Raw genomic sequence first — 13,512 nt, 5'->3', positions numbered from 1 at the left:
TGGTGGACGGAGCCAGGGCTTTTGCCCATGGCCGGAGCAGGTACAGGGCCCTGGCATCTGAATGATGAGGTAGGGCTCCCAGGCAGTATGTCCCTAGCAGAGCTGAGGGGCCATGGGATAAACCCCTCCCTGCTACGAGTGAAGGTCATAATGGCGTGGGAATCTACCCCCATCTCCTGGGACAAGCTACCCACTAACACAGGGTATGGTGGTTATGGGGTTGTAAGGGGGAGGGTGAGCCTGGAAGGTCATTTGTGGAACACTGCCCTGGGGGAGGGAGTTTTTCCATTTCCTAAACAAGCCTCTCTCAGTATGGCCACTTGGGAGGCAGCCTGTGACATCATTGTCTGGACTCCGGTCTTGTCCAGCAGAGCAGTGGAGCTACAAAGCTACCCATGTCTCTATAAGTCAGGCCATCATCCCCTTTTCCAAGACACCCCAGGACCCCAAAGGATCAATACTTACACAAAGGATACCTGGCCCCAGACAAGTGCGGATAACCCAGGGAAGGACAGATTGAGGGGCTCCACTAAGAGAGGGGAAAGGATTGATACCTCCATTTTCAACAAACAAACAAAAAATTTTAAAGCACTGGCTAAGAATGAAATAAGATCTGCCCAGCCTGTCCATATGTTTCCAGGGAATAGAGTGAAAAATGTCCATTGTCTCTCTCTGCTCAGAGCTTGCATTGTTTTTACAGTTTATACCAGTCGACAAGGTGCTTAGCTGTATAATGGCTTCACTCTGCCTTTCATGTTCCCTGGGATATTGTGAGCCAGGCAAAAAATTCCACAAAACCAGGGGGGGCCTGCACCCACACGCCTGGCCCAGTCACTGTGCTCAGCTTGCTGTAAAAAAACACACACACACTATATATATGTATGTATATACATATACATGTACACATACATATATATACATATATATTCTCTGACTATAAAATAAATACACATCCCTGATAGAAAATGTAGAAAAAAAAGAATGGCCCCAAGTTTACCAGTTAACATTTTGCGTATCACCTTCCTATATGTTTTCTAGCCAGCACATATTGTTAGTAAAAATGAAATTATACTATAAATTGGTATCCTGCTTTTACATTTAACATGACATGCTGACGATTTCCCTATGTTTAATGAATATTCACTTTTAAAAACTATAGAATACTTCCTCCTATGGATGCACTATAATTTATTTGAACCATGGAATTATTGAATTTTTGTTACACATCTGTTTCTGGTGTTTTCCTAGATTGTAAATATGACTGCAAAGAACAATCTCGAAGAGTCCTTACCTGTGTCTCTGATTTTTCTGTAACGATAGATCCCCAGAAGTGGAATTACTAAGTCAAACTACTATTTAAACGAGCTTTCTTTTTTTTTGCAGTACGCGGGCCTCTCACTGCTGTGGCCTCTCCTGTTGCGGAGCACAGGCTCCGGACGCGCAGGCTCAGCGGCCATGGCTCACGGGCCCAGCTGCTCCGCAGCATGTGGGATCCTCCCAGACCGGGCACGAACCCGTGTCCCCTGCATCGGCAGGCGAACTCTCACCCACTGCGCCACCAGGGAAGCCCCTAAATGAGCTTTCTTTTAAACCCACAGAATCTCAGCTAAAAACATCAGTTAGGGAACAACTGGACAGATGTCACTCTGCCAGGGCTGACAGAATAGAACCTTCAGGAACCCTGGATGAGCAGAGAATCAGGGGTCATGAGACCCAAATCCTTGTGCTGTGGCTCTACCTTGAGACTTGTGGCCTGATACTTCCACCCTCTAAGGCTTAGAGTCCACTTTGTCACCTGTGAAACTGATCATGTCACCTGCCCCTTGGGACGTATAGAGCTCTTATTAGGAACAGCAGAGACATCATTTATGAAGCTGCTTTGTAGACTGAGGAGCATTTAACGTGGTTGTTAGGACCATGGCCTTGGGAGGCAGGCAAACTTGGGGTCAAATCTAAGGTCTACCACAGAGCTAGCTTTATAAACTTGAGCTCCAGATTTTTCACCTGTAAAATGGAAATAATAATTAAACCATATGTTGGCTTGTTGTCCATCTTTTTTTTTTTTTTTTTTTTTTTTTTTTTTTAGTATTAGCAACAGCAGCAGGCCTCTTAGGTCAGCGTGTACTTGGCAAATGTTTACTTACGAACAGCTTCAAAGCCTACTTCATACGCGGGCCTCTCACCGCTGTGGCCTCTCCCGTTGTGGAGCACAGGCTCCGGACGCACAGGCTCAGCAGCCATGGCTCACGGGCCCAGCCGCTCCGCGGCACGTGGGATCCTCCCGGACCGGGGCACGAACCCGTGTCGCCTTCATCGGCAGGCGGACTCTCAACCACTGCGCCACCAGGGAAGCCCCTGTTGTCCATCTTAACATTGGTAATATGAGTTAAAGGGTTTAACATGGTGCTTGGTAACATGGTGCTTGGTGTGTAGTAAGTAATGCTGGCTATTATTATTAAGGTGCTGCACACATATTAGTGGATATTGTTAGCAGAGGAGAACGTGTTTCTGAACTCCTATCCCTCGCAAGGAACAGCTGTGGGACACACATGACCCCTGAGGGAAGTGCCCAGGGAAGCTTCCTTGGAGGCTGGATCAAGGCAACAGCTCTCATTGGAAGAGGTACTCCCTTGGAAAGTAACTTCCGTCCCAGACACAATCTGGGAAAGACAGGCAGGGCACTGGGACGACCTTGAGGTTTTCTCCATTCCAGCCCCACATCCTAGAAAATGCACTCTGCCAAAATGACATTTTTGGGAATCCATTCCAGCAGCAGATGATTGGTTGTGAATCTGAGAACAGCTACCTAAAGTGGGGTATCTGAGTGGGGTTCTCTCAGACAGAAGCTTTGCAGAGGTGACCCTGAGTTGGTAGGGACTGCAGGGCACTCCATTCCAAATATGGTTAAGGGCAGCTTAATTAAGGGATGTGGGTAAACACCAACCTGGTGGTTCTTACCCTTGGGTGCAGCTGGGGAACTGTACAAATAGATTCCTAGGCTCCATCCCCAGAGAGTCCAATTTAACTGGCCTGGGCTGGACCCTAAGTGATGTCTTGATTTGCTAGTTCCCCAGGTGATTCTACTGTGCGGCAGCTTGGGCTGAGAACCACTGCGCTAAGTTAAGAATCCGTCCACATGGAGATTGTAAAGATGAGGGCACTGAGGCCCAGAGAGTCTAGAGGCACTTACTCTTGGTCATTCCACTAGTGGGCCGCACACCTGGGAAGCCCACAAATCCCCATCCTCCCATTCTTGAGCACTCAGGTGCACTGGGTTTGAATTTGATGGGCGCATGTTTCCAGTTTCAGCTTTCCTGCAGTCTCATTCAAAGCCTCTCAAGGTGGAGGCTGGACGTGTTGTGTGCATACATGCACATGTGTGTAAAAATACTCCAGTGTGAATTACTGCCTTTAGGAATGTGCATCTCTCTGGGGTGTGGGAGGGATGGGTCATCTTTCTCTCTTACACACTCAAAGCGTTTAAGTAACTTCCTAGGTCTGCAGTGTGCAGGCTGTCAGGGCAAAAGTGCTGGTTTGGGGGACCAACACTAAAAGCCAATCATACAGAGACCACAGGATTCTGACTTCAGCCAGATCCAGCTTAAAGGGAATAACAGCTCCGCTGGGGAGAGAAGAAATTACTTGCTTATTGGCGTCCAACTGATACTAGCACCTTCTATTTGTATGCTTTTCCAACTACGATCATATCCTCCGTTTCTTTTCTCCTTACAGAGGTAAGTAGGATGAAGAATGTTGTTAGCAGTTCTATTTTTCAAATGAGGAAAACTGAGATCCAGAGAGGAGAAGTTACCTGACACAAACACATGTACCATCAGGGGCGGAACGTCTTACAGACCAGAAGCCTTGCCAGCCACTATGCCCTGTTCCTCCTCACCATCACGCCCTTGCCCTTGACCCAACAAGCTGACAGTTCCCCCAAGTCCTCAAGTCCCAGTGGATTTCAGGCCCGAACCAGCCTTCCGCCAGGCACACGCCTTGCCTCCCTGGGCAGCCTTCCCCTCTTCTAGGTTAGGTCTTCTATCACAGGTCCTCAGTTTAAGTGTCTCTCCTCATGTTTACCTCATGCACTGGGCTGCATTATGTGAAGTGTGGACCCAGGATCACAAGCATCGCTCCCCTAGATGCTAGACCCCATTGCTTTACAAGTTGTACCGCGCATATGAGTCACCTGGGGACCTGACCCCAGCCAAATCTAGTAAATCAGACTATTTGGTGGACTTCTAATTCTACATTTTAAGCAAACACTCCAGCTATTCATGAGCAAACAAAAATTTGATTATCCTTCCTCTAGGCCGTGAGTTCCTTAAATATTAGAATTAAGTATATTTGATGTTGGTTTTAATCTCTGTGCCCCCAGCACCTAGCATAAAACCTGGCAAACATAATATGTGCTCAATTCGTCTTCATTGAATGAATGAATAGTTCACCTAGTGTAGGTATATCCAAACTTACCTAATAAAAGTTTGGTTTTATCTTTGCAATCTGGCGTGTTCCAAGGGTTGTTGCAGGAGCCCCAGGGCAGCACAGACACAAAGGAGGCAAATAGGTAGAAAAGTGTGTAGCAAATAATCACATTGTAGTATATGGCTATTAGGACGGAGATGATCAGCATTGCAATGCCACAGCCTGTGGAAGCAAAAGTTCCAGGGATTCATTTCCTCCAAATCTTGTGGAATCCTTACAGTTGGGCACAGGGTGGGGACCTAGGTCTTGGCTCTCTCTTACAGATGGATACACTAATAGTGGAATAGACTCTGTGTCTACCAGGGACACTGAGGCATTCTGCCAGGAACGGAACAATGCCAGGGGTGATCTTGGGCCATTCTCCGGAGGGCCCCAGTGGTGAAACCGATCAAACAGAGAAGGAAGGAGTGGGTTCTCCTGATCACAGAAGCAGGTCTCCCTCCCCGGGGCCACGTGGTGCCATAGAGGGCAGGGGAGGGCTGAGGGAGCTGGAAGGCAGGGGGGACTCACCTTGTAGGGCTGGGATGGCCTTCCACACAGACACCGGCCCCTGGCTGGCGAACTGGCCCAGAGACACCTCTAGGAAGAAGATGGGCAACCCTGCCAGAGCCAGCATCATCAGGTAAGGGATGAGGAAAGCACCTTGGAAAGAGAGAGTGGGAGGTGAGAGCCCAGGGAGGCCCAGGCCAGCTGGCTCCACCTTCCCCCTCAGGGAAGAATCCCCCTTGCCTTCTCTAGGAAGCTTTCGATATTCCAGCTCAACCACAGGTGCCCAGGACATTTAAGAGCCCTCCTCTGAAAAGTACAAGGGTACCCTGCAAACACATTCTTTTTTTCAGTTCCCCATTGGATGGGTTGCTAGGGCTTGCGTACTGGGTGAGTTTTATTTTCTCTTCTTTTCTCTTTCTTATTCTAGTACCTCAATGTCTCCAAATTAAGCTCTTCTAACGTTCAACAAATCCATACCTTTGATTCACTACTGGAGTCAGATTTGGTGAAATCTCATTGGCACCTCAGCCCTCCAAAACCTTAAAATCTTCTAAGCTAGGACTCCAGGAGCCCTCAACGTGTTACCTGCATATCTTCTGCCAACCAGGGTTGGACCTGCTCTGCCAGACGGGTGGCAGGGACATCCCTTTCCCCACTGCCTCAGCCATCACACACGTCTCAACTTCCTTCTCCACATTAGAAGTCCCTTCCATCCTTCAAGGTCAACTCAAATGCTTCCTCCTTCAGGAAGCCTCCTTTCTCTGTCCTCCCACAGTACCTGTCCCCAGGCGCTAAGCACTTGACACTATTTATGTGGGTGTCTTATCTAGACCAAGGGTCCGTGATGTTGATCCTTCACGTCTATTCCCCAGAACACCCAGTCTAGGGCACCAGTAGCTGGCAGGCCTCCGCAGACTTCCTGAGGGTTCTCTGGGGTCCTTTATCCTCAAGGATTCTTTGAGGTTGTTCGGTAGAGGCTTGGGGAATAGCCATGATCTTTGGACACGGGAGTGCTGTTGCAGAGTCAGAACCAATTCAGGACTCGAGATGCCACAGCCCAGAACACTGGGCTCCACTGAAGGAAAGCTGATCTTTCTCTAGTCTCTTCCTCCTGCTGGAAGGGCCTTTCCTGTCGGGGCAAAACCAGGGCTCTTGCTTTAAACCAGGGCTCTTGCTTTATCCTCTCCTGAATGGGTTTTCGAGAAAGATGTAGATTGCGCAATCTTTCTCTTTTGCTCCTGGGAGGGAGGAAGCGAGCTCTCCACCCGCGCCGCGAAGGGCCCCGGAGCCGCAGTGCGGAAGAGGTTGCCTACCCTCCCAGCGTCCGACTCCCTGCGCAGCCCAACACTTCGCAGACCAGATGCAGATCGCAGATCCCGGGCGAGCAAAGCACGGACCCTTTTGACTTGTCCAGCAGAGACTGCAGCAGGGCTGCAAAGTTGCCGCGCTCCCTGGACTGGAACTCCCTTCCCACCCTCAACCTGAGTGCCTGCCCCCTTTCCTGGTACTGTAAAGCTTAACACGGCACCCTGGTCTGGGGACTCCCTGCAGAGAACCAAGGGGTAACACGGCTGGGGCGCCCGTATGTGTGTGGCCAGCATGAGTTCTTCTGTTTCCGGGGCACCCCTGATTGCGAACGCTCTGCGCTCCTCATAAATACTTGTCAACGTGTCCTAATTTGGAATTAGGGGGAGGGTATTAACATATTTTTCTGTTTTCATCATCACGTGGTACTGCATCTGTCCCTTGTCCCTGTGCCTGGAGCGCACCGAGAGGCCAAAATCAAAAAACAAAATCAACCAAACAAACAAAACTTAAGCTGCCTAACCCGATGGGGTGAGGGGCGCAGCTCTGGTCTCCTTGGTCCAGTTGAGAAGCTGTGAGAGGGAATCCTAGGTGCAAATTCCTAATCCTAGAGGGGGTTTGACTTGTCAGTTTAGCCCCGCCTTGCAAAGGAGACTGTGAATGTGCCGGGTCCCTCCTCGGTGGGCAGGGGAGAGGATCCTAGAAGCCTAACTGGCGTCCTCCCCATTTTAGAAACGGTTTTCCTTCCACCCAGTGAGGACAAATGAAACGGAAACCGTTTTTGCAAAACGATTTTTGCTAAGGTCAGAATATGCCCTGCTTGTGCCCATGAGGATGTGTGTGTGTGTGTGTGTGTGTGCTTCTAATAGATTTTCAACAGCACAACCCCCAGCCCCTCTGTTCTCCCCACTCCTGGTTCGCCTGCATCCTGCGTTCTGCACGACCCAAGCGCCCATTCCCAAAGTCTCCTATGTAGGCTCGGATTTCCAGGTTATGATCTTAAAACCTCCTTAATTCAGTGTCCAGGATCACACAGCTCCTGGCTCTAAAGTTGTTTAAGTGTGGGGAGTGTGTCGGGTACCGAAATACCTGTGGGCTAAATTAGGATTTGAACTTCCCTGCATCAATGCTCAGTTGAATCGGGGCCCAGCCCCCCAAGCTGGACCAGTGAGGAAGCGTGAGGACCCATCTCTTCTCTGAGCTCCATCCCCAGATAAAAGCCTCCTGGATCTAGTGCCAACCTCTTTCAATAGCTCCTGCCCTCCGGCTTCACACGGATGCCCACCGGGGACGAACTGGAGTGTGAAGAGGCTGCTCTGAGCCTCCCCTCTCAGCCTCGGTCCCCGTCCCAGGGCTCTGTGTCACCCCCCAACCCACAAGTGCCCGCCCCGCCACGCCGCAGGCGGAAAGAGCGGAAAAGCCATACCTCCCCCGTTCTGGAAGGCCAGGTAGGGAAACCTCCAGACATTGCCCAGCCCTACTGCATACCCCACCATGGACAGGATGAAGTCCAGTTTGCTGGACCAGTTCCCTCGGGCCTTATTCTCATCCCCTTGCTCGTCCTCCTGGGGGCGGAAAAGCACATGGTCGGATACCAGCCCGGGGGAAGGTCTGCAAGCAGGCCCCATTCCGCCCCTCCCCCACTGCTGAGGATCCTTCCCAGCAAGCAGGCCCCCACTTTTCAACCGAGGATGCATCGGCAAGCAGGACCCCAATTCTGAAGAGAGGATGCATCTACAAGCAGGGCCCTGACCCTTCAACCCTGCAGACAGTCTTCAGCAGGGGGCTCCCAATTCTGATCAGAAGAGCCATCTTAGACTCCTGAACCCCTCTTTCCTTGCAGTCAAATCACACCAGCAAGCAGCTTTCCCCAAACCTTGAACCTGTAGGTGGATTGCAAGCAGGTCCCTCCATCCCCAACCCATGACCAAGAGTTCATTTGGCAAGCAGGCCCCCAATATCATGCCTAGAGTCCCCAGCAAGCAGGTCCCTAACCAACCCCTCCTCCCAAAATTCCTCACACCCCTTACTCAGCCCTTTCTTTTTTTGGACCCCATGCTAAGGCCAGAAGGAGAGCTGCAATGCCTGAAGCCAGCCAGAGCCCCTGCCTCACTTTCTCTAAAGCCTACGGGCAGGACCTGCCTGGTCAGCTCATTGAAGGGGGCACCTTTCAGCAGTGGGGCAAGGGAGGTGGGAAGGAGAGAGACGCGGGGGTGAAACAACAGGAAGAATGGAGAAACAGACATGCAAAGAGACAGGACATTGAAAACCTTGAGTTCTGGTCTAAACTTTATCGTCCCAGCTGGATAACCCCAGGCAAGCCACTGGCCCTTGCTGAGCTTCTGTTTCCCCATCTGTAAACTGAGGGGCTCAGAATCACTGGCCCCTGAGGCACCCCCCAGCTCCCGCAGTCTCTGGATCTTTGGAGCTCACCTCTCCAAGCTCACACTAAGATGCTTTCTTGGGGGCAGTCCCTGGTTCTGGAATGCCTCACTGGAAAGCAGAAAAAACTGTAGGTGAAGCCATCTCAAATAAACTCGGGAAATGTTCAGGACACCTGGACACCAGAGAAAGCTGCCAGGGACCCAAGCCACTGCACAGCTTCCACCTCCTCAGTCACCCTCCACCTCATTCTAGCAACCTGGCACATCCACACTGTTCCACAGGCCATGGAGGGTAAAGAAGCAGCTGCCAAAATGGGAAGGAAGTCTTGGGGAGAGAGGAGGAGGGTCGAGGTGGGTGTCAGGCGAGAATCAGAAAGATGGGCAGAGCTGAAAACAGGCAAAGGCAGGGCTTGATCTATACTGAACATCTTTAATAACCCCACTACACTCCTCCCACACACAGACCACCTCCAGCCACCACCCCCACTTCAATTCTTCCGGGGCTACGAAGGGTGGGGATTCCAGCTCCTTTTGCCGCAGTGCGGAGGTTAAGCAAGGCATGCGGAACAAATTTTCTGCCTCTACCTGAGGTCACACTCTTGGGCACATGCTGTCACTGGCTGTTAATGCACACAGTCAAACGCTCCAGAGGTGGACCCCAAAAACAAGGGCGGGCGGGAAAGCCTAAGTTTATGTCCATTTCTAGTTATTGTAACAGCCGAGCTCTTGCTGTGTGGGCGTGTGTGTGTGTGTGTGTGTGTGTGTGTGTGTGTGTACAAACACTAGAGTAACTAAGAAGGGCTATACACACCCTAGATCTCACACAGCCAGACGTTCTGGTTCAAGAGCCCGCCACTGGCTACACACACTTAGCCCTTGAGCCCAGGGGAAGAGAGGAGAGAGCAGTAGAGGCAGAGGCAACGGGAAAGGAAGAGCTGAAGTGCGTGAAAGGGGAGGGAGGAAAGAAATCAGGGAAGGACGGAGAGAAACTGGAGGGAGATGGAAGAAGACAAAAGTCCATATGGGAGGGGGGGCCACCAGGAATAGCTGCCTCATCCCTAACTCAGGACTGGGATTTGCTTTGTGGGCTTTTCATGCCTCTGGTTGAGCGTAAAGGATCAAATGTACAGGTGAATCCAGGTTTTGGGGGCCTGAGGCTCATACAATTGAGAGAGGTACTCTAAGAAAAAATATATATATATACAAAATTAGGTACCAGGTTTTGGAAAATATAGGCTCTGAGGCTTAAACTTCAGCACTGGCCTCATGTAAGCCACCTCTCATCAAATGAGCTCTCATGTGATAAATGTAATTCTCAGTGCAAAGCCTACAGGACTTAAGTGATTATTCTCCCAGGTTTTTCTCTGTATTTTCTTCTCCTTTTTTAAATTAAGAATTGTTTAGGAAAAAAAAAAAAACGACCCAGTCATTAGCAAGAGGGGGAGTCCTGTCTGCAGAAAAGGGTAAGAATCGAAATGCCTCAACGGCTTAATGAGTCTGCACCTGGATTTCCGCTACCACTGAGGCTGGGAAGGGGCAGGTAGCGGCAGGTCCTGAGGTCGCAATTCCTCTGGCAGCTTCGCTGCAGCCCTCGCGCCCTGAACTAGTGACCCCAGCGCAGTGCGAGTTTCCGAAGCCCCAAAGCTGCCTCCCGCATCCATCACCTGGCTCTGCCATCCGGTCTCCCCATCAGCACACGTGCACCCGCTTCGGCCTGGCTCGCCTCTCGCGCGGCTGGGGAGCAGAAGGCGGCTCGGCTCTAGCGCGACCTGCTTACCTGGGCGGCAGAGGTGGCCACGCTGCCCGGGAGCACGGACGTGATTCCATCCGTGCCCAGCACCACGGTGCTCTGGCTCATATTCACCCAGCCTACGGCCGGAGTATTGTTCCGCTCCAGGGTGCCCTTGCCCACGCTCACGTTCGCATCCCCCTCCGGGCCGTGCAGGGCCGGAAACTTACAATGCAGCGCGTTGCCTGGCCCGGCGCCCCCTGAAGGAGGGGCGGCCTGCGCGCCGTGCGCCTCGCTCAAGTCCCGCGGAGCCGCCGAGGTCGCCGGCGCCCTCGGGCTACCGAGTTTGCAAGCCCCTACTCCCGGCCGCTCGGCCTCGCAGGCTCGCGCGTCGGGGAAATGGAAAGTTTGGGCGCCGGTGGAAGAGGACCTTGGCACACGCGGCGGCGGCGCGGCGGCGGCCGCGGAAAGCCCCTGCTCCGGGCTCGTCCTGGGTGCGCACGAGCCATCGTGGTGGCCCAGCGCCACCGCCGCCTCCAGGCTGTTGGCTGGTTGTTTATTCATTTCCTTGGGGGCACCGCAATCCTGCAAACATAATGTGAAGTTGTTGCAAAAAAAAAAAAAAAAAGTCACGGCAGCTTTAAAAATACCTGTATCTACATATAGAGACGTTCATAACTCAGGTCCAGACATAATATCTAGGGAACAAACTGGAATCTGGATTTTTTTTTTCCTTCTCCAAGAAAAACCGTAATCATTATTTCTCAGTCTGTCCGTCTTGTGCATAACTGGATGACATAAAGAAACTAATATCCTCCTCCCTGATAGAAGGTGAACTAAGAAAAGATGCAGAAATGTTTTTTGGAGGCGGGAGAAGTGGAGGGCGGAAATAACCCTACAGCCATGAGGTCCCTGCCCTCTTTGGATTTCACATCACGACTGTAGGGTGCCCACGTTCCCATCACCATTGTAGAAAGATTCTTTAATTTTCCGCCCCATTTCCTTTGTCATTCAACAATGCACATTGCTTTTTTTTTTTTTTTTTTTTTTAATAAGCGATAAACAAGCTGCGGCCACAAAAGCTGATGCCCTGGCACCTGCGAGTGTTTGAGGCCAAATTGGTTGTGCGAATCCCAGCGCTCCAAAACCCACCCCCGCCCGCCAGGTAGCAAAAGCAAGAATAAGGATAACGACCAAAATAACAGTAACAACAACCCCACAAGAACAGTAATAAACCAGATTTCAAACACAAGGTAGTAACTGGATTTATCTTACACAACCCACATTCATTTCTAGATTCCCAGATATGTAAAAGGACCTGAGAAGTTTTTTGATCCACTCCCCAAGAATAACTATTCACAAGAGTTTAATATCCATGCCCCTCCACTGACTTGGGAACCAAACCTCACGACTAGTTTTCATTTGCTTTCTCCCAATTGAGGTTCAAATGAAAATAACTGCCAGCGGTGTTTTTTCCACCCACTTTCTCCCCTCGTGTTATCTTTCAGGGCTTTGTAAATATTCGTTCCAATAATTACTATTATACTGTAAGAATAATCATATTACCTTCACCTCAACCACACACCTCTCGTCTAACCTTTTTTCACAAACGCACAGATCAGAACTCGTTAATCTGCACCAAATCTAAATTAATCTGCACCAAATCTAAGTATCTCAGTTCTAGCCAGCATTCTTATCTCAATAGCCTCTAGGACCCGCAGCGGCTCTCTTCAGTACTGGCACCTGGCTTTTCAGCACCAAGGACAGTTCCCAGAAGAGCGGGGTTGGGAGACACCTCCAACCTCTTGGCTCCACAGCCTCGGAAACCTCTTTCCGACCCCAGGTGATGCTCACAAGTACAAGGTGAGCTCCCTTCGCCTTCCAGAATGCACAGAACATTTCAAAAAGAAATATCCAAAACGAATCTGCCCTTCCTACCCTCGCAGCCCCCTCTCCTCTTAAAAGAACAAAAGCAAACACTCACCATGTCTGAAACAGGCAATAGATTGAAGGCAGAGAGTGAAACCAGCTATTGACAGGACTGGGTTTGGCTCCAGCAAGAGAGGCGCTTTCTATATCTCCTTGGGAAAGGCCAGGTTTGCGTCAGTGCAAAGCAAGGTGCCCTTCGTTTGACATTTTCTTGATAAGACAAGTTTGATAAATCATTACCTCCTTGGATTCGGGTTTTAAAGGGACAACAGCCGAGAGTACGCTGGCCAGTTGTCACTCGGTCGGGAGGGGGCTGCGTGTTTGGCGTGACTCATGTGGGTCTGATTACTAAACCGAAGCAGGCGGGAGGGAATGATAGAAGTTTGCCTCCTCCTAATTAAGGGAAACATGGGAGGGACACGTCCCACTGCACCCAAGCTGAGGCACAGCCGCCAAAGGAGCGCTTTGGGCTGCTGAGGTGAGCTCAGAGGAAGGAGTTAAATCACTGTCATGTTTCCCTCTTTCTCTTCGGCTAGATCCTGTTGCCACCTCTCCAAACCTGCAGGCAGCGGATTCCGCAATATTACTATAAAGAGATCGAGGGTCTCACGAAGAGACACAGTTCTGCAATGGCTGTACACACGGTTCCTGCGTTTATAAGGCTGTACCAACCTTGCATGTGGGACTTCAGATTCCCACAGCCCACCCTCCCAGCCAACCAGTGTTGGAGAGATCCTAGGTTTTTGCTTAAAAATTGAGGTCTAGTGTTTGCATTTCTATTTTATCTCCATTAACACAATTAAGAGAAATCCCTGAGTAAAATTAGCACTATTCTCATTGTATGTTTTAAGCTCCTCTGAAAATATTATAAATAAAAAGGAAATTATTTCCAACACTGACCTGGTTCTTAGGTCACTTTCAAAGTAAAAGGAAACCCATTCTTTCTTCCTAGCCCTCTCAATAAAAATTCACCAGAGCCAGGAATGATTTGGATGCACAAGGTGTTATAGACCCTCCAAATCACCATCTGCTGCAACCAGGCGGTAGGGCTGGCCCTCCGAGATGCCACCAGAGGACGTTCTACTGCTCTGTGGCTGGGGTGGAGGTGGCCGTGGCGATAGAAAGATGGACTTTCCTGCTGGTACAAAGCAATGGCTATAATCATTAGAAAGGGAAAACACCTTTACATAG

The 13,512-nt window shown here is 50.4% G+C and overlaps 1 protein-coding gene across 1 annotated transcript in view; it reads right to left on the bottom strand.

Annotated features, from left to right (window-relative positions):
- Window positions 1-12,650, bottom strand: part of SLC6A5 (solute carrier family 6 member 5) — a 55,083-nt gene extending 42,433 nt beyond the window's left edge. Inside the window, exons 1-5 of the mRNA XM_007457630.1 lie at window positions 12,377-12,650; window positions 10,441-10,977; window positions 7,706-7,844; window positions 4,996-5,127; window positions 4,474-4,647 (exon numbers count right to left, since the gene is read on the bottom strand). Coding sequence (XP_007457692.1) covers window positions 4,474-4,647; window positions 4,996-5,127; window positions 7,706-7,844; window positions 10,441-10,977; window positions 12,377-12,379 — 985 coding nt within the window. The 5' untranslated portion in view covers window positions 12,380-12,650. The remainder of the gene's footprint in view (window positions 1-4,473; window positions 4,648-4,995; window positions 5,128-7,705; window positions 7,845-10,440; window positions 10,978-12,376) is intronic.
- Between the last annotated feature and the right edge of the window lie 862 nt (window positions 12,651-13,512).

This window comes from Lipotes vexillifer, unplaced genomic scaffold (assembly GCF_000442215.2).
Source record: "Lipotes vexillifer unplaced genomic scaffold, Lipotes_vexillifer_v1.1 scaffold505, whole genome shotgun sequence".
NCBI classification, from domain to species: Eukaryota; Metazoa; Chordata; class Mammalia; order Artiodactyla; family Lipotidae; genus Lipotes; species Lipotes vexillifer.
The sequence above is the reverse complement of the archived record's forward strand: the minus strand, read 5'-3'. Positions and strand labels throughout refer to the sequence as shown.